The sequence below is a fragment of the Anabas testudineus genome, chromosome 1, assembly GCF_900324465.2.
Source record: "Anabas testudineus chromosome 1, fAnaTes1.2, whole genome shotgun sequence".
Taxonomy (NCBI): Eukaryota; Metazoa; Chordata; class Actinopteri; order Anabantiformes; family Anabantidae; genus Anabas; species Anabas testudineus.
The window spans coordinates 10,520,482-10,544,154 of NC_046610.1; the positions used below are offsets into that span (position 1 = coordinate 10,520,482).

The 23,673-nt window shown below is 39.2% G+C and overlaps 1 protein-coding gene across 4 annotated transcripts in view; it reads right to left on the minus strand.

The window, feature by feature from the left end:
- Positions 1-3,696: 3,696 nt before the first annotated feature.
- npnta (nephronectin a) overlaps positions 3,697-23,673 on the minus strand; it is a 40,004-nt gene continuing 20,027 nt past the window's right edge. For all 4 annotated transcript variants that reach the window (XM_026359974.1, XM_026359975.1, XM_026359977.1 and 1 more), the window contains 9 exons: positions 20,197-20,316; positions 18,751-18,870; positions 16,318-16,452; positions 15,002-15,124; positions 13,252-13,647; positions 8,725-8,814; positions 7,444-7,542; positions 5,417-5,676; positions 3,697-5,189 (listed from right to left, as the gene is read on the minus strand). In XM_026359974.1, the coding sequence (XP_026215759.1) occupies positions 5,079-5,189; positions 5,417-5,676; positions 7,444-7,542; positions 8,725-8,814; positions 13,252-13,647; positions 15,002-15,124; positions 16,318-16,452; positions 18,751-18,870; positions 20,197-20,316 (1,454 nt within the window). In that variant the 3' untranslated portion in view covers positions 3,697-5,078. The remainder of the gene's footprint in view (positions 5,190-5,416; positions 5,677-7,443; positions 7,543-8,724; positions 8,815-13,251; positions 13,648-15,001; positions 15,125-16,317; positions 16,453-18,750; positions 18,871-20,196; positions 20,317-23,673) is intronic.

A 23,673-nucleotide genomic window follows, 5' to 3' on the forward strand; every position in this document is an offset into this window, starting at 1 on the left:
GTTTTTTCTCTAACATAATATACTGTAAAGTTCTGTGATGTAGTTAACTAGTCAGACAAGAACTAAAATCAATAGACAGGATTTTCCAGCAGCAATGGAGGAATTTGTCCTGCTGAAGAACTTCATTGATGACACTGTGTTTTTCTTCTCAACTAAATAAATGAAGATGTTTTTTTTTACAGTTATCATAGTGGTTAAATTGATTAACTGATTGATTGACTTTAAACTAAACAGACATCATAGCTGCAACTTTTCATGTGTAAGCAGTCTGCTGTTGAAATGTTTTAACATTTTTTTGCCACCATGCTGTACTTGATCTCTAGTTCCAGTCACCTGATGTTCACCACCCACTCACCACTCTCACAACTGTTTTCTATCAGTCCAAAGAGTATAATACCAGCCAGTTTCACCTGCTCCCTGCCAGATTGTCACGTTTCTCTGTGTCTCACTTCATGCTGTGGACCTGTCTCTATGTCTGCTTCTAGCAATTTGCTTCCTGTTGGCTGTAACTCGCCTGCACGTCTTTTGTCTGTCTGTAAGCGTGTTCGTCATCATTTCTGCTAATGAAGTTATTCTACTGCACCTGCCCAATTGTCTGTCTGTGTTTGAGTCCTCCTTGACTGTGGCTTGAACACTCAGCTGGGACATCAATTTTTATTTTTACATTAAATTATGACACATCGTTCAGAGCACTTAAGTCTTGAATCACAAATAATGTTTGTAAAACTTTCCTCTCATGGTTTTATACGTTATGCTTTCATCTCTTGTTAACCCTTGTCAGTGATTTGTGAAATTGATGATGAAAATGTTCCCTGCAAGATAATAAGGAGCACTTGAATTTATAAGTGCAGTGATCAAAGCAGAAATATGAGTCTGCATGCCCCTCATATACGCATTGACCGTCTGCTGATGGAAAACAGTGTGGGCATTTGAACATCACAGTGAATGGAGATGAAGGCCACCATTCTAACTGGCTAGTCTGCTGATTAAACATCTATTTATCCCACAGGTAATGTCCTCTTGAGAGAATCCCTAATTAACCAAATTAAATTTGGTTATTTTTGTTTCTTTGCTTTTAGCTGAATTGTGCTCGTACAGATTTCTTTACCTTTTCAATGGGACTATCAGCATTGATATGATTCTGACATGGCAGATATCAGCTTATGCTCGCACCATGCATCGATAACTTTATAAAAAAAAAAGGTTAAAATGGATTACTTATCTATGGAAACTATGACGGCGAGAGCTGCCTGGAAGCTGGAATACTTACACAAGCGTAAGACGCTGTTGTATGCTTTAGAGAACACTTAGCAGAAAGATGAAGTGTGAATTGTGACATATTGACTGAAAGTTGTAAACACACTAAACTGAATGTTATCCTCCTGCTACAGCAATTTTGTCACTTGGATGTTAAATACATTTCCATCAGAGACAGATGGAAATTGATTGTGTTGGGTGAGTTGCTCAGATGCTGTTTTGCTGCTCATTCTCTGCTTTAATTTTTCTTTCCTCTCCAGAGGGTGTGTCGGGCCTAACAAGTTCCTCAAAGTGGCCCTTTTCACTTTCCAAGGTGAGGTTATCCCTCAATTTATTTCTGCATGCCACTTCTTGGAGAGCACCCAGCGGTCGTCTGCTCTAACCTGGCAATGTTTTTTTGTTGAGTCAGCTGATCCGAACCTGGACAACTTGTACTTTAGCGCAACAGTGAGTGAAGCTGTGAAAACACAACACATGAAAAAATCTTTTACAAACTAAATATGGCAGAAATCTTTCAGAACATCTTCATGTTGTACTGATAGCTTCCAATAAAGTACAATGGTTTAGTCTGTAAATATAATGTGTGTGATGCTTCAATCAAACAGAGATCTCTGCTCCACTGAAACATTAATGTGTTAAATATATCGGGAGCTACTGTATCTGCAGCATCCGCTGTTGTTTTTCCTGACTTCAACATTATAACTAGCTAATATTGTTTATATAGTTCAGATACTTAGCAGTAAACACAAAAACACCAACAAACGAAAGCTGAGTCGACAGCTCAGACTGATCGATCTGGAAAAAACACCTCTGATAAAGAGATAACGTTCAGTGATACAGTAGGTGTTTAACTGAGAGAATGTTTCTTCATATCTAACTTCATAAATCTATGGAAGAGGTATAACAGGGTCGAGGAAGGTTCACACACTGTATCTGATCTGAAAAAGTGTTTTAATATGTGCTTCTCTTATTGCGTGCTCTGTCACCTCATGTGTGTTTGTAGGCAAAGAGAGGAAATGTTCGACTTTGCTGTAGTTTCTAGAAATCATTGGGAAACCACAGAGAGGAAAAACACACACACACAAACACACACAGTCTGTCCTCTGGATTTCTTTCTGCTATGGTGCTTTATCTTAATAAATGGGCTGTGTGCTTGCCCTTTTTGTCCCAAATAAGCTGCCTCGAGGCAAAATGAAAATTTTTTAGGTATTTCATCGCAGGTCAATGGCAGGACTTTGGAGAATCATCTGTCTGGAGACTGATCTAATATCGAAACTGCATACCGTCTTTGAACAAACAGAAACATGATTCATTTCTGAGTTTGCTTTGAATGTGTATGTGAGAGAGCGAGGGGTCAGTAAAAATATTTTCTAATGACCACCATGAATTCCACTCCAGACTTCACCATAGGTGAAATTGTGAAAATGTTAGAGCAGTGCAGTATGCATGATGAAGTATTCTGAGCTAGGAAAATTGACAAGGACTCCTCCAGTGACTGCTTTATTATGTTTATACTATAGTGCGCCATGGCCACCTATCACAGAAAGCACAGGAAGGCTGTGTTTATATCACAGTACAGTGGTCAGTCTTCAGGCAGTAATAAAGAATAAATGTAGGTTTAAATGTAAGTGAGGTATATGAAATGTGAAACTAAAGCACGCGTCCTTCTGCCTTTTACCGGTCAGTAGAAGCGGTTTGCACTCCTTCATCAGGTTGTGTCTGTTGTCAGAACAGAACATAAAACAAAAACATTTAATACCTTCAAATAAACTCAGATGACCTCCTTTAATCTTTTATTTCCCAATAAATTCAACAGGGCCATCTGTTGAGTGCACTGTCCTGAATTAGGATTTGTTGAGGATGTGTCTCTATCTCTAAATCTGAATTAATGAATTATTATTGCTCCTCATAAGAAACCTTGAGTTTCAAAGTTCACTAATGTTCTAATATTACATTGTGCCAAATAAACCACTGTAACCTGTGAAGCTGAGTGTGAGCTGAAAAGTTGTTTGCGAACTACAGCAGTAATTGGACTTTGTTAGAAAGCTGGTTCTGTATAAATGAAATACAGTTCTACTTTAATAACACTGACATAAAAAAATAAACACGAGAAACATTATGATTTGATTCTTTGATCATTTTCCCAGCCGCAGCATACACAAAGCAGTTTGAAGTTCTGAGACATCATTATATTAAAGGTACCCTTTTGAGTTTCTACACTATATAGAACTGTATCGCTGCTGTTTTGTTTGTTCCTCACCAAAATACAATGTGTGCAACTTTGGGGTTCAACTAATATGATGAATACATTTCCTACTTCTTCAGATATTTAATAGTCAAAACTTCAGCAGGATACGTTTAAAAATAAGTTTTACCAGAGCTTTTTTTTTTAAGCAATGTTTTCCTGCCGGCACCTAGGAAAAAAACAATAACGCTGAATTTCATAACATATCAGCCAAATGTATTTTATTTACATACTGGTCTGGATAATATTTGAATTTGGCGAATGCACCCATGCATACAGAAAACCTTAACATTTCAGCCGATGCCCTTCATTATCACAGCATACAATATGCAACTATGTGCTTTGCAAGTTACAGAACAGTACAGCGTAATACATGAAACTTACACATTTTGTGCACTTGCACAGCCCTGCACAACACAAGGTTTCCATCTGTATACATGTTGTTTAATCAAAAGTGGCAAATACCAACCATTTTGAAGTCCAATCAATATTCATGTATGAATTTACATAATGTATAAACCACACAACAAATAGGTTTGTGGATTTTGAGTATGTACACACAACTACATTTACAATAATACAATTTCCGAAAGCCTAAAAAGTTGTTGGTATTTTTGTCTTTATAACAAACTGCACTTAATATAACAAATCACATACTGTATAATAGGAAGTAACTGTTGAATGGTCAAAAATCATACACTGATTCATTTTGACACATTAAGAGTATCTGAAAAACATGATGGGGGACGTCTGAACAACTTTAGATGACTTCAATATATGATCGGAGTAGAAAAGATACTAAATACTGATACTACCATTTAAATCTTTTAATATGGTGACAAAAGAGGAAACAGTGCACTGTTTCCATCAAAACTGTAGAACGAGTAATGTTTTAAAAAGTCAGATTAGGCCAACATAATCGGGGGTAAACTAATCCTGCAGCTGGATTCATACTTTACATTTACATTAGATTTGGAATCATCCAGATTACAAGGAAATTATGACAAATTATTTCACATACTCCACCATCAAATAAATGTGTACCCCCTTAGTTAGTTCGCTGCAGTCACAAAATGCACTCCTGGTCACATGTTCTAACATCAAGCAAATAAAAAAGCAATGGCTTGTGGCTTAAAGGAACATAGCAATGAAGAACAGAGTCCTAAGTGAGGGAGTGATCCTCTCCCCAGGAAGAAATGAGGTGAATGTGGGTCTCTCTGTGGTGTGGTTGGAAGGCTGCCAGAGCTGGTGGAGGATATTTCCATGGTAAGTAGGTACATGCAGGTTTCAGAGTTAGAAAGTGATGGAGTGAGAAGGAGGCTGAGAAGATGAAGGTGTGCTGCTGTGGTCCGCCCATGAGATTTAGTTCAGTCTTTTTATTCATGGACAGCTGAGGAAGAGAAACCCACTGTGCTGCAGATGTACAATTTTTCAGATATCATTCACAGGATGGCTGGGGGCTTGTGGGAGGGATCAGCAACAGCCCAGGCAGAGAGAGGGAACGTCACAACAGAGTCCGTTCTCCTTGAGATGATTTCCCCTCTTGTTATTTTTCTGCCTCTCTCTGTTCCGTCAGTCAGAGTCTCCTCAGATTGTGCTCCTCTGTGCAGGAGCCTTTCTTCAGTGTGATGTCATCCACAGCCATTTCTCCACTCCTCCCTCGCCCACGCTCTCCCTTCAGGATCACCTGGTGAACAACAGCACAGTGCTCCGTAAGGTGTTTACCGCAAGGCCACAATTATGGTATTCTACTGTATGTTAAGACAGAAGAGGTTTTACTGCTCAATGGCATCTGAAATGAACTAAACCTTTCCTTTAAAATGTAGTATCTGTGATTTATCTTCTCTTCTCTGCTGTCTGTAGAAATAACAATTCAAAATTCAATAGTTGCCGCATGTTTATTGCCCTACTTACACTTTCCAGGCCTGTGCCCCATAATGTGATTTGGGTGTGCCTCCAGCCGTTTCCACCTGTTCGGCCCCACACTGCTGGACTGTACTGCTTTCCCTTCTTCACAAACACTTGCAGCATGCCGACGTGGTGGCCGGCAAGCTTGTGTCGAAATGACAGGCACAGATTGCCATCATTCCAGGGTGGTGTAAGTGGGAGGACCAGCCGCGCCCCGCGCCCAGATCTCTTGTTTGTGACCTCGGGAATGGTGAGGTACCGTCCGCCTAGAGAGACAAGAGACAGAACATTACAGTCACTTAATGAATATATGTGAATATAAATATTTTTCCTGACAGATTAACAGGCGAGGTATATTTAAAGTTCCTAACCCATGAAGGTTGTTCTCTGCAGCGTCTTCCAACAACTCACAAGTGACTCAGATGTAGTTGCAAAACAAACGTGATCCTCACATATGGCACAGAGATGCTCTCTTGTATATTGCCCCTTTATGTGTGACTGTATGCTAACAAATCACTTAACAATACAGTGATAAAATAATACATGCTTAAGTTGTTTATCATTTATACACATTGTGCATTATTTATTTTTTAATGCTGGTATACTAACTAGTTCCATGGCACCATTAAGATGGTTTCAATGCTTTTTGAGTTTTTTTTTTTCTGCCACAGAAAATGTTAAATGTGGTGTCATTTGTGGTATTTTCCCCACCAAAAAACGTTTCACATTTCATTTTAACATTCACAAAACTGCAACACCAACTTGGTTTTTCACAAGCAGCGTCTTGGTTTACTTGGATGCTCGCCAGACCTCACCACAAAATGCTTTGCAACTTCAGGCTCCACAATAACTGCTGACAACAAAGTCTGTGGATTGTCCTGAATATGCGAAACGTTGTGGTTAGGTTTTCGAAAATGCTTTGACAAGCAGAAATAAAATCCCTTTCAGTTCATTGTATTTAGGAGCCCAAAAACAGGTATGTTTTTTTTTATTTTGTTCTTGATATAATATGTTTCTTCACCTTAAAATACAGCCAGCTTCCAGTGGCAAACACATTTTTTATTAATTAATGCAGTGGTTAGTGAAGTGCTTCTGAGTAAAAGCTGATTAATGTATTTTGCTTATGTAGCAGAATTGGTGTTAACCACAGGGGTGCAATAAGTATCTGTAGACCTCAGAGGCTTTTTGCATAAGATATGAGCTCCCTCCAAACCTGTGCCAATCCTTTAACAGGCATAAGTGTTTGCCAAGGGCTGTCCATCAAAGAACGTAAAGTGAAATAGTAAATAGCTACAGGATTCACAACACTCTGAAGGTGTAGTAAAAGCTGCGTATAGGTGGACACACAAATACCCATATCCATTATTTAAAGCTTCTGTTTAACCGCATACATCACATGCTACAGCCGTTTGGAGCCGTGGAGTTACTCTCAGTCAGGTCGGAGCTTGTGATTGACTGTAAATAATTTAGCAGGTCTGGCTAAAATCTACACTTGCACTAATGTGTGAGCACAAAATGACTTACGTTGGCTGAAATGAGGCCTCAGTCTGGAAAAAACACCAGCAACTGCAGGACTGAGCCAGCTGGCAGTGCGAGCCAGATGTAGTTGGTGTCACTTAAACAGCACCATTATACTGCACTGTTTATTCTTCACACAGCCTCTTCTGAGTACACTCAACATAATTCCTCCTCATCTAAGCCCCATGGAAAACAGTGTTGTGTTCCCATTTAATGGGAGCCACAGGTATCACTGACAGATCGTGTAACCCACTCCTCATTTGCATCACTTTGTAGAGCAAAGCGCTAATCTGCAGAAAAGACAAACTACTTCCTCTAAGTAATTTTCATCTTGACCTGTAATTGAGCAGAACAAACATCGGCTGCTTAGATTGTCTGTGTGTGTATGCATGTGCGTGCGTGCCTGTGGAGGCACACACCTATTCCCATTCCCATTTACTGACTGTACAGTAAGCACTTATCCTGATCCGAGTGTGAGTGAGGAAAGTTGATACCCTCCCGCTATCTTCAATTACCTGACGGATCAGGTGTTGTCTCCCAGTGCAGGTCTCCATCTTTGTCCCTGATCCAACCACAAAGACCCCCATCAAAGGAGCAGCTTAGATACCCAGACTCTGAAGAGAATAAAACACATTTTCAGAAAAGTAGAGGACACACACACACACACACACACATGCAAAAAGGCTTCAGTCTGCTTTCAGCAATGTTTCGCAAGAGCCCTGCTGCGTTCCTCTAGCTTCGCCAGGAGCAAGAGGACTGTCAAACCTTCACACGAGCATGATGATACAATAAAAGTGTAAACTGTTGTTGTAATATTGTAATCTCCGAAGAGAGCTGATGCATATTGGAAAAATCAAGTGGAAATGGAGCGGCATCTATCGCAAGAAGCAAAGCATTCATCTAAGAATTCACAAATATTTGTACTGTATGAGTTGCCTGAATTGCTGATATCACTGCGTGTCTGTGTGAGAGAGAGTCTGCTTCTACACATAGAGTTTATTGTGTGCACGCCCCTGCTCCATAATAAAATACATTATGGTCACAACACAAAGTCATAAAATTCAATGACTGATGATTTCTTTTGCAGCAATGATGTCTAGAAGATAACATTAAGGAATCAGAGGCAAATCACTGGCAGTACTCTCCATGCATTTCTGTACAAATTGGTTTGAAGATAAGAATAACATTCGTTATTATTTTTCCCCTGAAATAAGGTTTCTCAAAAACACTTCTCCATTTACTTTTGGAGCCAATGAAAATGCCTTCTCTCTCGAATCCCATATCAAATGATAAACTGTGAACCAAAATAAACATGTAACCAAATCATTAAGCAATTTAATCTGCATACCACTGTAATATGTGGAAATATGACAGATAAAAGTCTATTCACAGAAACTATTTTCTCGTTGTTGTTGTTGTTGTTGTTGTAGGAACTTGACATCAAGTAATATACAGTAGAGCTTGTGCGCTGAGCACTCAATTTGAAATGATCAATTAATCATTCAAGCAGTCAAGCAATCAAGCAAGCATAATGTGAAAAGTGGAAAAGACTGGCAGTGCGCTCTGGATTATGAATCATTATTTAAATGGATGTGGCCAGATGTCATGTGTCACCTCCTGGTGAAAGGCCTATCAAAACACATCTGGCCACCGTAATATGTTTGTCTCAGCAGCAACACTGCGAGAATTGTCTGTCATTTTCATTTTGCCCATAGCAAATGTGGCTCGTCTGTCATCGTTTGAGCCCTGCAGTCTGCCGTGAGGCAGTTGTCTTTTTTCAAACGTGTTGTATTTACCTGGGTCGTCCTTGGCTTCATCCGCTGTGTTGCCGAGCTCAATGTCAAATTCGGTGCCGAGGACGGTGTTATGGCCGTGATTACGAGGGACTGAGGAGAGAGGTGAGAGACATGGGTTTAGATAAAGGATTAACAAAGGTATTATATTTTCTCCCTGGCATCTCCGCTTGTGGTTATTGTGTGGCGTTGTTTTGAAACTCTACAAGGATGAATCAATGTCACGGTTTAGTAGCCGCATTTCCAGATCTTAGCACATTTACCAACATTGTATTCATAAAAGCAGAGACGAGAATACCTGAGAAAATCTGCAGAAATCAAAATCATAACAAAGAAAAGGGCGAAGGTTCATCTGATGCAACGTCTGGGTAAATGTTGCTACTGCACAGCCAAGAGCTACATGCGCAGATACACGTACACAATACACACCCAGTCCTGAAATAGCCTCTTTTCTTCTGTGATCCAGTCACACTGCCCAAAATACTATACGCCATGCTGTCTTATTAAAGGTCAACTGACAAGTGAAGTATACAGCAGAAAGTTGTTACTTATACTTTGCCGTGACAAATCTTTGTAGCAAAATGTGCTTTGACCTTCTCATTCCATCAAAACGACAGCTGTCTAAACTGCTTCTTCTTCAAGAAGAGGAAGTATTGTGTATGTAAAATACATATAGACATCTTGATCTCTCAGTGGGATGTAATGTGAAAACATACCAGGCATATGCTTGACCCTATGCTACAAATGTGCTGTAATCGGGGCTTGACCTGTCAGCCCCCCCTCAGTCCGCAACATGTGCCCTCTCCAGTCGACCTGAGCACTGAAATGGCTCATCCCCACACTGGGTCACACCTCCCAACAGACTTCAGGGTAGTCTGTCAGTCGTAGGAATCCGAGAGTGGGGAGGTCAGCTCACACCAGGCTCTCCAGCAATCCCAGGCATCCAGATCTATGTGGGTGTGTGTGTCTGTGCTTTTAAGGAACGTGTCCACCACACCCAGGAAATTTTTGCATCTGGTCATAGAGTGAATATAGAATAAATAAGGTGATATGCCAATAAAAGTGCAGTGTAATTAAGGACACTTTGACCAAATTAAAACCACACTGACTGTTCTGAAGATAATATAATGACTAACTATGAAAACTAAAAAAATAAAACTAAAAAAAAATTTAGTGGGAATAATAAAATGGGTGCATTTCAAACCACTGAAAATATAGAGTTGAAAAATATATTTCCAGAAAAAATGTTCCGACTACTTCTTATGCTTTACAGACCTCACTGTCAATAATTTTCTAGAGAAGAAAGTAGTTCAAATAAAAACGTTTCACAGCAGGGTCAATAGATTATCCAGCTTTTTATGAAGACAAATTGCTTGACTTTTTCAACTGTGTTGCTTTAATACCTTGAGCAACATATGCTAAATTGCATTCACATTCATTGTTTTGAGGTGCTGGCAGAAATGTCAAATATCTCAAAACCTCACAGCGCAAAATAAACTATCTGCATGGCTAAATACGAGTGGGAGTCTGTAATTTGAGGGGAAGAATGGATTTGTTCAACAGCTACTGTACTGTAGGTTGAAACATGTCATTCTACATGTTGCTAAATCGGCTAACCTTGTTATTTCATCTTTTGTGTGAGTTACTCCATCCAAATATTTGGAAGGTCGATGAAAGCTGCTCAAGAGGGATTTCCTAGGTTCTGCCAAAATGTTGAGCAAACGCAGTCTCAACCAATCAATGAAACACTTTCCTTTTTTTTTTTTTTTTAGGTTTGGAAACAAATAGACAATCTTTCATTTCATGCTGTGTTTTTTTAACTCTCCCTTTGTTCATACGGTGTTAAAACATCACATTCATATCACTGTCACTGAGTGAAAGTCTTCTATCTCCAAACCGCCAGCTTTTAGGGGAAACATAGCAGCCTTGTAATATAAATGTGTTTTTGACTGAATCCAAAATTATGTTGGATTGGTTTTATAGAACCAGTGTAGAAGTTGGATGAAATTTAGTTACATTATTAATTTCCTAGCTGAGAGTTAGATGAAAAGCAATTCAAAAGAATACTAATAAACTCCATACTTTTGAAATGTAAAAGACATTTTCTTTCTTTTCTTTTACATGCAGTTACATGATGGAAGCAGCAACTTCTTGTAGTTTTGTTGTCGGTAGGTTGCCAGGCAGGAGATACAGTGACCAGAAAAAGTATTTGAAATTTTTCATGTGCCTAAATTAATAACAAAAAAAATTGATTATTTGTGTCTCTACTAAGAACAACCATAAAAAACTCACTAGTGTGAGTGGAAAAAGTATGTGAACCCTCCCAATAATGACCTCAACAAAGTTAATTAGAGTCAAGTATTAGTGTAAGTTAAGAAAATTGGGACTGACTTAGGATTTGGACTAGAGCTACTTCGACTGACAAAAAAAAAAAAAAAGAAACACTCACCTTTTCAACCAGTTATTAATTCCAAGGTTTCACATACTTTTTCACTAACACTGTAACTATCACTGTTCTCAATAAAGACATGAAAGATATGAACTTTATGTTGTGTTATTATTTTAGGCACATTATATTTGTTAATACTCTTGACATAGATGAAGATCAGATCATGTTTTATGACAAATTAATGCAGAAAACTTGGGAATTCCAGGTTCACATACTTTTTCTACAGCAGTTTCTGTTTAGTTTTTGACTGGGCAGAAATGATAATATTGACTGAGCTGTTCTTCATATAACGGGACTGTTATTCCAATTATTTGAAAACTAACTCAGCGCTGTCTCTCCTCCCTCCTTCTCTCATCTTATTCAAACCATCTTCAAGCTCTGATTTCGGCACATGCTCTGCAGCGGTGCGAACTATTAGATTGATGTCTCCCTCAAGCTGTGCAGACAGGTGTTAATGTAATTTCTCATCTCTTTCCTTTTTCTAATTATGTGATGCCATCTGGCAAGTTGAGTAGGAACTACAGTGTCTCACCTCTTATCCCTTACTTAGCTGTTGTAGCTCACCAAACATTTCTAGATCAAAGGACATTGTTTTTAATGTTAGATTTTGGTAAACAATGAGTTTTGCTGCGTCTATAAGGGATCATGACATTAAAAATGACCTGGGGGACACTTCCAATATAATTAATTAGACTTTTTAGCACAATATCTGGACATTTTACATCTATTGTGCTGCTAATATGCTAAAAACTGGAGGATATCTGCTCAACCCCTTTCAAAAAGTGTTTTTGTGCCATGTATTGATTAGTAATAACAATAAACATCAAGCTAGCCCATCTCTTCATGCTTTCCAAATTCACTATTGGGAAATTTTTACAATTGAGCCTTGAACTGAATGTTTGGGCTTTAACTATTCAGAGTTTTTGAAAAGGTACATGCACTGGGAAAAGAAAGCAGCAGATGATTGCAGTGATTACCTTCTTTGTTAAAGCAAAAAGGAACAATCTCAACCACCTCTCACCGCCACAGTATTTTGAATTCTGTTTTACAACGTCAAACTAAAACAAAGGCTAATGATGCCTTTGGAATGTAATTGGTGTCAAAGATTCATGCTTGACAGACGGCACAATGTGACGTGGATAAACAACAGTTTGGCTGAGCAACAGGTTTAAACTGTAGCCGTAAAGATAATTACTGTGAGGGACTTTGACACTTAGCATTCTACTGATTCGACGGTGGATATAGCGAAATTTTCCATCTTTAATAAACGTGTAAGTATCAACACGCAGGACACTCCAATGAATCTGACATCAGCAGTGACTGTTTCATTCACTAATTTGCATTTGAAACAATCTTCAATTTTCTTTCCAAATGTTTACCGCTTACATCTGCCATGTAGTTAGCTGTCAGATGAACTGTGTACACATGTGAACCGACTGCCAACTGCTCCGATAAGTTACATCCACATATTTATGTGTTGGGTAAATGGGTATGATAATATTCATCATCTGTCAGGTAAACATCACTCCTGATTCCCCACAATGTGGCATGTTTCATAATAAACACAGTGTTTGAGGATTCAGATCAAGAAATATGGAGATTTGCTCCAATTAGAACTGCGGAGACTTGTCAGGGAGTTTATGAAGAAGAATGGTGAGACAAATAACGGCCTAAGTCAAGTTTGGCTATGTTTCAATTCATTGCTCGCATTGTAGTTAAAAGGCAGATTAAGTCTCTTCAGGGTAGATTCAAACTAAAAATAGGCTTAATAAGGACTGAATGTTGGATGTACATTCATTAGGAGGCTCCAAAGGAACGGTACTCTGTGCCTCCTGGATGTTTAAAAAGGCATTTGTTCCCTAACAAGTTCACTATTAGTTCAGTATCAACTTAAAAGGTGGTATATACACATTGTGTTTATAGCTTGTTGCACTGCTCCCAAGGGTCCATTTACCAAATGTAACTCAGATAAACTTTAGATTTGTGTAGAACCTCATACTGTGTGTTGCTTTAAAATGGCGTAAAAATAAATGTACACATTTGGAGAATTATTACTAGTAATAAAATAATCTAGTTCTTACTATGGACGTCCCCTCTCTGTTTGGTGACTTCCTTGTGGATGTTGTTGTCTACAGGAGTGACCTGTGGTGGTGTTGGGGGCAGTCTGGTGGGTGGTACAGGTGGGATGGGCTTGTGTGTAGGTATTGGTGGCTTCCTGGTGGGGATGGAGGGCTTCCACACGGGAACTGACGGCTTGCGTGGAGGCGGTGATACTCTCTTTGGAGGTTCTTTGGTCGTGGTCGTGGTAGTTGTGATGGCTGCTGTTGGTTTGGGGATAATGGGGAAGATTCTCTTTGGAGTCACTGGTGGGCGGACGGTGGTAGTGGTCCTCTTCTGATCCAAGTCTGGGATGTAGTTGTGATGATTTGGAGGCAGTTTTTCTGGTCTCGGGGGTTCAATAACCACCTTTGGAATGGCTGAAATAATAAGAGAATGCAGATGGAGCACTGAAATATGGGCAATTAAGAGTTAATGAGGCGTAGAATTGCAGACTAACTGCAATGATTAGCCTGACTTTTGCAGTGGAGGGCTTTCTTTCATCTACTGAGACTTCTCCTGATATCTATTAACTAAATGTTATCATTCTAAAACAAATTGGGTGTCTCAAATCTCAGTGAAGCAAAAGCCCACACTTGTGAAAGAACCCAATAAAATCAGCAAGCTGCGTGTTCACATTCAGTCATTTAAGGGCTTTTTTAAAGCCAGTTCTAGACCTATTTTCCTCAGTGGGGCTTTTAAAAGGGAGAAAGAGGGATGGATTCATGGGTCCATGGCATGTGCCTTCACAAATTGAGCCACAAAGGCACCCTATGTTCAAATGAATTACTGGTTTTGTAAAATCAATATTGTTTTCGGACTCTGTATTTCTGTCTATTCACAGGCTTGTCCTGATTAGAAATTCTTTGTGTGCTCATAGCCAGAGGCCTCGCAGCATTAGGCCAAAGCTGTTCTCTGTGTGTGGAATGATCTTTGCATTCAAACAGGCTGCAGTGCCCCACAGATCACCCTCGCTCTGCTGACGTCATCAGAGCTACACCTCCTTTTCCTCTCTTTGCTCCCCCACACATTCTTCACAGCAGTAGAAGAGAGAGAGGAGGGGTAGGGGGGTCATAAGGTTTTCATGAGTGAGGAATGAGAGTGGACAAAGGCAAGTGGTTTGAACTCTGTTATTGCTTTCTCAGGTTGCAGTCAACTTTGATATGTGATACACAAATAGGATGCTGCAACTGGACTCCCTCAGCACTTGTCTCTGGCCCCTTGGGCAGGCGACATGGTGACGCATTAGCAGTGTACTTCACCAGGAGGCATCCTCTCTGCTTTATGGACTGTTACAGCAGTTGTGTCTGTTAGATGATTAAATAACTGTGGAAAATATATGGCTTCTTGTCAACTGAGCTGCTGGAAAAACTGCAGACACGCAGACTAATGAACTGTGTGTCAGCAAGCAGAATGAGACAAACTGCTATAGAAAGAATTATTTCACATTTGATGATGACTCCTCTTTTTAGACTGATTAAAATGGCCAGATGTCAGAAATGGAGTCAAGGCTCACCCGGGGCACATGGGAACAGGGTGATTTAAGAAATGACTGACAGCCATTACAAAGAATGGAATGTCAGTTCCAGCTCTGTTCTTGCAAGGTTATGTCTGCCTCTTCCTTGCTTTGCTTCCTTTTTTAAAAAACCAGAGGCAAAGAAAACAAAAATGCGAGGCCCCTTCCTTCATAGCAAAAGTGAACATCGGGGCCAGGGTTTTGTTCTCAGGTCTTACGTTTGCAGTCGTGGCCCATCCCCCTGTAGCCGTCTTTGCATTTGCACTTGTACGAGCCCGGCGTGTTGTAGCAGGTGGCAAAGCTGCTGCAGTGGCTCTGACCTAAAGAGCACTCATCCACATCTGAAAGATAAAGGAAACATAAGCATTCAGCCATTCAGCTGTCGGTGCAAGTGGAAAAGGCTTCAGACACAACGGGACTGAATGTAAAAGACTAATTTCTTCACATCCACTCAAAGCAGGGTCAAAATTCAAAGTCATACAGTATGTTCTGTTTGTGAATAAGAGTTGCCTTTCTAGGAACGCCACAGCAAAATCACCGTGAGAGTAAAAATCTTCTGCTGTGATAAAAAGCTACAAGGTCTTTGAAGCATTTAAGAGCAACTACAACCAAATCCTTTGACTACCTCGGCTCAACCTTGTTTTTTTGAATGAATAGAAATCGGACTCAGCATATTCGTGTGTGCTGTTAAGATTCAAGGTAATGTGGATTTGTGTAGAATATTAATATCAAAGCATAAAAAATGAGACACTCTCAGTGAGATGTTTCCTTTCATTTAGTTCAAATTGTCACATAAGCACAGACGGGGGGGCTGCCCAGACATTATGTCTTCTTTTGAGTGTAATGAAAATAACGTCATATATAATTCACAGCAATGTAAAGCAAAAAGTACGGTGGCCCTGAGAGCTCAATGCACTCCAACATTAAAAAAAAACACATGCAAACCACCAGCCACTGTGAAAAAGTGAACTAAACATATTAATAGCAGTGAAGACGGCGTAGATAAAACGTCTGTGCACAGATACTACACAAGATCTGAACTCAATACACTGCTATGCCTGTGCTGTTTTTATTTTAACTTTGATTATAGGCACCCCACTTGTTTGGCTTTGGTTGAGTGAAGTGTTTTTGACCTCGAGATTACTAAATTAAATTTTAGATCGCAGGCATTCATAAGCATGGTGCTTTGTTAGGACACTATTTAATACCAGGAAACTGAAGCGGTTAGAGTTAGTTTTGGAGTGGTTTGGTGAAATTCATGAAATCATAAGTATTTTAATACCTAATTTTTCATTTGCTTGTTTATTATAATAAAATCTTAGTTAATTATTAGAAGTTATTATAGGTAGAATAAGAAGAAAGCAGCTATTTAATGTTGTGGCTCAATAAAACAACTCTGTACTGCAAATATTTTTCTACTGTGGGTAGAGGGGCTGTCAAAGTCTAAGACGCAGATTCCTATTACAGCAACACCTGTATCACCAAAAGGTCAAAACATCTATAACCTTTGTAAGTTTTATTTATGTGACAGTACCTATGCATTGGTATTTTCCATTGATGTACTGCAGGTCAAACCCTTCGTGGCACTTGCAGATGTAGCTACCAAAGGTGTTGATGCATTTCCTGAACCTGGGACATACTGCTAGCCCTGCTGCACACTCATCCACATCTGCAAGATGCATGAAAAACAAAACAAAACAATAGAAATTATTACACACAAGAAGATATTTAAATTAACATACGATGCATTCATCATTTCTCTCCTAATGTTGCCTTTTGGAGTTGACCACATATATTAATGCATAAAAAACATCACAACTCAATGATAAACTCAAGATAAAAAAGAAAAAGCTATTTAATGAAAAACTAAACAAAGGTTTCTATTCATACTAGACGTATTTTTCATCTGCACTTGTTAGTATTCATTCATGAACAAAGCACATTATGCATTCTGTTCAGTGCACAGAATACAATGCGCACTACCTTGTTTCATTATTTAAAGAACTATTCTGAGTGTCTTTGTTGATCACCTTTACAGGCATGTGGGCATTAATATTTAGACGCCAAGAGGCTCAAAGCATTTGCTTTAAAATCATTAATTTATTTGCTGCATAATGCAGCTGAGCCTCTGCTGTGCTGAAGGGACTGTTGTTTAAAATGACCTTAAAAACACGGAGACACCTGGACCAGCTGGGAAAACAATCAAGTGAAGTTAGCAGACAGAGATCCCTTATCCCCTTAATGCTGTCTGTTGAGGTTCCCATCAGCAAGGCACTTAATCCCAAACTGCTCCAGTGGAGCTGCTTAATGGACAACAGTTGGAGGCTGCAGCTGCATTATTCAGCTACTGCCAGGACATGGGTGAATTATTGTGTTTTACATGGTGCACACAAGCATGCATAAATACAGCAACAATACTGCTGCTTACAAATCCCTGTTCTAATGAACAGTTAGATCTGGCCTTGAAGACAAAACTGACATTTCTTTCTGAAAGAGAACAGATCAACTCATATTCACAGTTACAAAATATCAGTCAATATTAAGTTCTGCAATTGAGTTTCGCTTGACAACTTGTCTGATACATTAAGCAATTTCCATGAGAGGCAGCGCTGAAATATGAAGCTGTCATATTTGAAACTTCTGCAACAATGCAAAAACATCAATACACCTTGTCATTAATCAGAGGGTCTTGTTGCATTTCTGCCAAAGTGCAAAAACAAGTCAATACTTCTTTCTAGTGAATCAGAAGACATGCCTCTTAAGGGATTCCTCGACAAATCCATTTCTGGCAAACAAGTGCTGTAGCAGGTGTGCAGTTTCTTAAAGGTCTAATAGAAACTTAAAATATTATCAATCATTAATCCTGTAGCTTAGGCAAAAGTTATGAAGTAAAACCTCAGCGTCTAATGCTCACTGTGATTGTTTTTTGTCTTGAATCAAACATAAAAGCAAGGATCTTTCCCCTCCACCTTCTATTTGCAAACTAAGAATAAAAGCTTTATATGAAATCTTGTACAACTTTAATACTTTTGGATGTATTTTAATCTACGTTGGTTAAGAGTTGGCAGAGATACAGCGTAATATGAGGTAATAAAATACCTTTTGTGGCACATTTTTAAATCCTCGTACAAACTATTACTGGTCATGAATACATTACCTGAAACAGTATAAATCTGAAAAGTGTAATTTCAGTATTATGAGTCTAGAAATGCAATGTGCTGTACTGTAAGTAAGAGTAAATTGTTTAATAAAGAGTCAGCTAAGAAATGTTTTACTCCAACTGTAGGTTAGGTCTTTAGGGAATATGAGTTATTCTTTAGTTTGACAAATAAGAACCCAGGTTAATTTAAAACTAGAACAAATGATAAAACTAAAACAAACAAAAAAAAAGCTCTGTAAATTCTCCCACTCCGGTTCTGCTTACTAGAAGTAATGTACCTCCATAAATATGATTAGAAACTCCCCATAAAACATCCCCGTCCAGAGGGATCTGGAAACAATCCATTAAACTGTCGAAACACCTGTGGCAGGCAACCTTTCCTTCTCCTCCTCCATCATTTTTCATGATTGGTGTCCGTCCTCTTTTAGAAGTCGTCGACATTAACCAGCCTGCAGCTAAGTGGGACTTTACAGCAGTGTAACAGGAACGGCCCGGCCTGTATTTAAACCTGCCACAGGTAAACCACCTCACCTGGCACTCTTCATCAGTGAGTTACCCATCTACCCTAAATTTCAGTTTTGTTTGCTAAGAGATTTTGTTTCTCCTAAAAGCATTTTCACTGCCAAGTTTTCTTTCTTGCTCTGCCAACACAGCTGCATTGATTATTATCACTCAGCAAATTTAAAAGCTGACAAGAACACATAAAACAACATACTCGTTTGTGATGCCCGACATGCGTCACTTATGAGAGGGAGTGGTTAACATAAAGGCCCAGTTGTCAGGGCATATATTAAGACTGGGACGTACCAACGCAGGTCCTTCCATCTGGAGCCAGCTGTAGCCCTGGTGATGGACACTGACATCGGACCTCTCCTTTCAGCACCTCGCAGCCGTACTGGCAGTTGGCCATCCCACAAGTGCGAGCGTCTGGTGGACACAGGGAAAACACAACACATTTTAGCACATGCTGGTGCAACAAGGCTGTGCAAAGGCGGGGAACAGTTTATACAGCTCTCACACTCACCCACACTGAGTTTCTTTCTCACCATGACACTCACACTATATCATTATCCTCCAGTCAATGTGTAAGAGCCAGGGCACTCGCCTGCCTTTTCTGATATTAGCCAGGTTGACCCTGGGGTGCAGACAACACAACATCACACAATCTGGTGTTATTAGATTCCTGTGCTGCGCAGTCGCTCTGTGCCCACACTTTAGCCCACACAACCCTCCTTCACCGTCTTTTATTCTTCCCCACATTTAGAAACTAATAATCCATCTCCACTCTATCAAAGCGCTGGTGTGCAGAGCCTCTGTTGTTGAGCCATGCTGGGCAGATCAAGACCCTCCAAAATAATAATATAATGGAGCATATTTTTTTGCTCAGCTCACAATAACTTCAGATTCTAAAAAGGAAATTAAAAGCGGGGCTCATGCTGGTGCTGCTGCTACTTGAGCTGCTGCAGACACCCTGGAGCACAGTTCGATGACTGAGGCAGGCCACACTGATTAAATGCTACAGTGATCTATTGATCAAAGCCGTAGCAGGGGAGGAGAGAAGAGCGGCATGGTGTTTAACACTATCACGCTATCATCACACAACAACACCTACAACACATTGAAGTGCCTCAAGTGGTGAGCAATACAGACTTTAAAGAGAGGAAAATGAATTTTCTTCTGATAAAAAAAGAACTAATTAAAATGAGGTGCTGGGAGTCATGCCATCCTTGAGTGGAAATCTGAGGAGAAAATAGTTATCAGGTGGGAAACAGAATTTACAGAGAGGCATGCACAGACATCAACTTCTATTCTTTTGAATACCTCAGGGCAACCAGTAGGAGCTGCACATGCTCTCAAGTGTCTTAACTTTGTGTTTCTTTTACATCCTTTTCATATTTTAGTCCACCTATGTTTCCTCAGACTGTAGAGCTGTTGTACTGAAGCAGATCAGCACAGGATTTAATCAAAATTGTCTATCAAATGATTACGAGGCTTCTGTCAGACGCATTCACATCGGCAAAATGCATTTGTATAACACAGAACATCTGCATTCTGTCGTGCAGGCCTGCAGGCCTGCAGATGAATGCATTTGTAAAGTGAAAGTGAAAAAAGATTGACAGTATCACATCCAAACAAAGCAAAAAGAAAAAGAAAAAAGATACTGACGAGGGAAGAATACATCTGTGATGAAACTATTCACGTTTCTGCCAACAATACAGTGTGTGTGTGTGTGTGTGTGTGTGTGAAACTCACTTCCACAGGTCCCATCAGGCATCAGCATGTAGCCATTTAGGCAGTAGCACTTGTAACTCCCATACGTGTTCATGCATCTGTGTTTGCAGGGCCTCGGCTTCAGGCCACACTCATTCAGGTCTGCGGACAGAGACAGAAGGCGTAAGTGCACTGATGGACGGACAGAGAGGGGCCCTCCTACACAGAGGTGAAATTAGTCAGAGGGCAGAGGTGAGGAGGTCAGTCATGTCAAACCTCACCCATCCATTTAGTTTGTGTGTTTTGAGATGTCTGTCTGTCTGTCTGTCTGTCTGTCTGTTGATGTGTGTGTTATGGAAGCAGTGGGGGTGTCTTCAAGGAGCTGAAGTGTTGTCATGTCCTGACAGGCCTGCAATTCCCCTCATTGATGATTTAACAGGAAGACAGTGTCAGCTGCCAACCTGCAAATTACCTGCATGTGATAAAAGACGCTATTATTACCCTCACACTCACCACAACTTGGTGAGACTGGAGCTGGTAGCTCGTATAAAAACACTCCATGAAAATCTCATTGGAAAAGGATGCGTTTTGAAGGAGGAATATGTCCTAAACTCAACACCTGCCAAATGCTTATGCAAATTCAAATCATTATACTTAGCACAGCGCAGCAGACATTGTTGCTAGTCAAGCACAGGTGTAGCTAATAACATTATTAATGTATGCATTACATTTATGTATTTCCGTCTCAGAGTCTTGTTGTTGTGTATTTCGCTTCACTGCAGCAACAGAAACCACAAAATGAAAGTGAGTCACCACTAATGGTATTAGTTACACCTGTGTACTTCAAGTCAAAGTGTCCTCTGTGTGGAGGATTAATAGACGTTAAGTTAAATACGTATATTTTTAGGGCATATAGTTTTGCTGTAGACTCAACTGAAATCATATTTTAAGTGACATACTGTAACTTCAATTTAGCAAAACCTCGAACCGATAATCCTCTGTGATGGCAGGACGTTTTCACACATCGTGGCATGAAAGGCACAGGTGTAACTAATGGCAATCATAAGGTCTGCACTCCATTTAGGTACTTACGCCCCATTTAGGGCCCTGGTGGTGTGCATGCACTTCATGGGATTAGTTGGTGACACGGGAACAGAACCATCATTATTACAGTGTGTGTACCAGTGTATATTCATTCATCCCCTACAGCACACTCGTTTTAAAGAGCGGAAATAGAGTTTATTATTATATTTTATAACATTTTTACAGATATTCAGATAAAAGCGGACTCTTTGGGACAAATATCTCTTAAGCGTAGACTAGTATTGATTTCATTTTTTTTTTTATATTAATTTACGTTACATTTTTCTTTTATTCTTTTGATAAAAGCAAATAAAATGGAAATAGTCCACAATCAAAATGTACAAATTCTACCCAAAAGAGTTTGTTTAGCTCTAAGAAAAGACTGTTTAGGAATTCATGATGGAAATCAAGAATATCGATCATGCTGCCGTTAGTTGTATTCAAAAGTAAGTAATTACTTTCATTACTGTAATTGATAATCTTTGTCGAGCATTAGTACAACCTGAGTACACTTGAGTCAATAATTTAAATAAGATTCTTTGCACTCGTGCTCTCAGAAAGCGAAAGATTAAAGAGTCGCCTGGAGTTATGCTGTTCTGTACAGAGGCAGATTTTTCATTTCACTTTGCTTTAAACTTCTTTTTCCTCCTAAAGCAATTTCTTTTTTTAAGATTGAGTTTTCTCATAAACAAAATAGTGTCACTACTTTCACAGAAGATCATTGAACTGAAATAAGAGTGGATGGTAGAATTGAGTAGGTTTATTTCCATTTATCTTTAGCCATACACTGTAAAACATATATTCTTGCTGTCTGGCTTGAACGCTTGAATTAAAATTGTGAAACTAAGCAGGAAAACACATTTAACAAATTAAAAAAAGCCAGATTCTACTGTTAATAGTGATCTTAAAGAAAACAATGAATGTTGTTCAGTTGTTTCAGGTAAACAAATACCTTTATATTGATAATTATTTATCATTTGTAATTTTTTACCCAATTTATTTGTTATCATGTTACTATGGCACCTGTCAAATGATGCAATATAGATACAGGAGTCTGAAATATAGCCCTATCTTGCAGTTTACAGGACTAAAAGGATATGCTGCTGATATTTTGCTGCCAGATACCAGAGAACAACTTCAGAGCTTGTGTTGGAGTCCATGCATTGATGGGTCGGAGCTGTTTTGGCAGCAGAGTTGGGCCTAAACAATATTAAGCAGGTGGTTGTACTGTATAACTTAGCTAAATTTTGCTGGATGCTCAAATAAAGCCTCACATTATGAATGTAATCATTTAAGGCCACTCTTGGCTTCATTTCAGGTTTTTACTATGAAAAGGTCCAATTATTTTTCATGTATTCTAATTTTGATGGAGTGAGTAGGTAGGGCTTAACGACTTAAGGATGTTGGGTCAGAGACAATAGGTGATGCAATGAGTGAATATTTAACTCGCCAGAATATTACTTATATTAATAATTCACTAAAAATATTTCTTTGCTCCTGCACTCACAGTTAGGGGTCTGCTGGAACTATCAGGCCTAATGAGGGAAACTCCAACTATATATACATATATATATATATATATATATATATATATATATATATATATATATCTGTGGACATATTTACGGTTCATTTTTTGCATGCCACATACCTTCTGCATTTAACAGATACCATAGATTAATATGGATGAATGACGGAGCAGATGCCCAGTTAGTATATCAACAGATCTCACCTTCTATTAATGGTAGCCTCTGGTCTATTAAAGCTACAAGTGACGAATGGATGTGCCGGGTGTGACCGCCTGTCCTGTTAAACCCTACTAAGTTAAAAGCCATGTTCCATAGATATTCTTCTGGATATGTAGTACAGGGGTTCATTTATGAATGCAGTAGTTAGATGAGGGCCACTATGAGAAAAGGTTTATGGAGCTACTTTCATTGCGGACACTTAAGAATTAGACAAGAAATAGGTGTTAAGCAAACAGATTTTTTTAAACTCAATATTATAAATACAGTATATCTATAATCTGATTAATATTATAATAAATGTATCCTAATAATTAAAAAAAAAGATTAAATGAATACACATATAAAGAGAGATTTTTCTGAAATCTGGTGCATTTGAAATAAAAACTTGAGGTCTGTGTGTTTGTCTCTTCAAGGTAAACCCACACAATGTTCTATTTGCATTTGCACCTGCAGAAAGACGTTTTCTAAGCAGGCAGAAACAGGTGCAATGTCATACCAAAGTGAACAGTGACATTGCACTGCACACACAAAACAGATTGCTTACTTGCTTGTTGCACGACGCTGACTTGCACTGATGGTGTTGTGTGTGTGCGCGCCACATGAACTTGCTGTGTTTTAAAAGTCTCTTTAAAAAATTACTCTATTTCTTTACAATATTAGTGCTTCTTAATTCTGGATCAAAACAAAA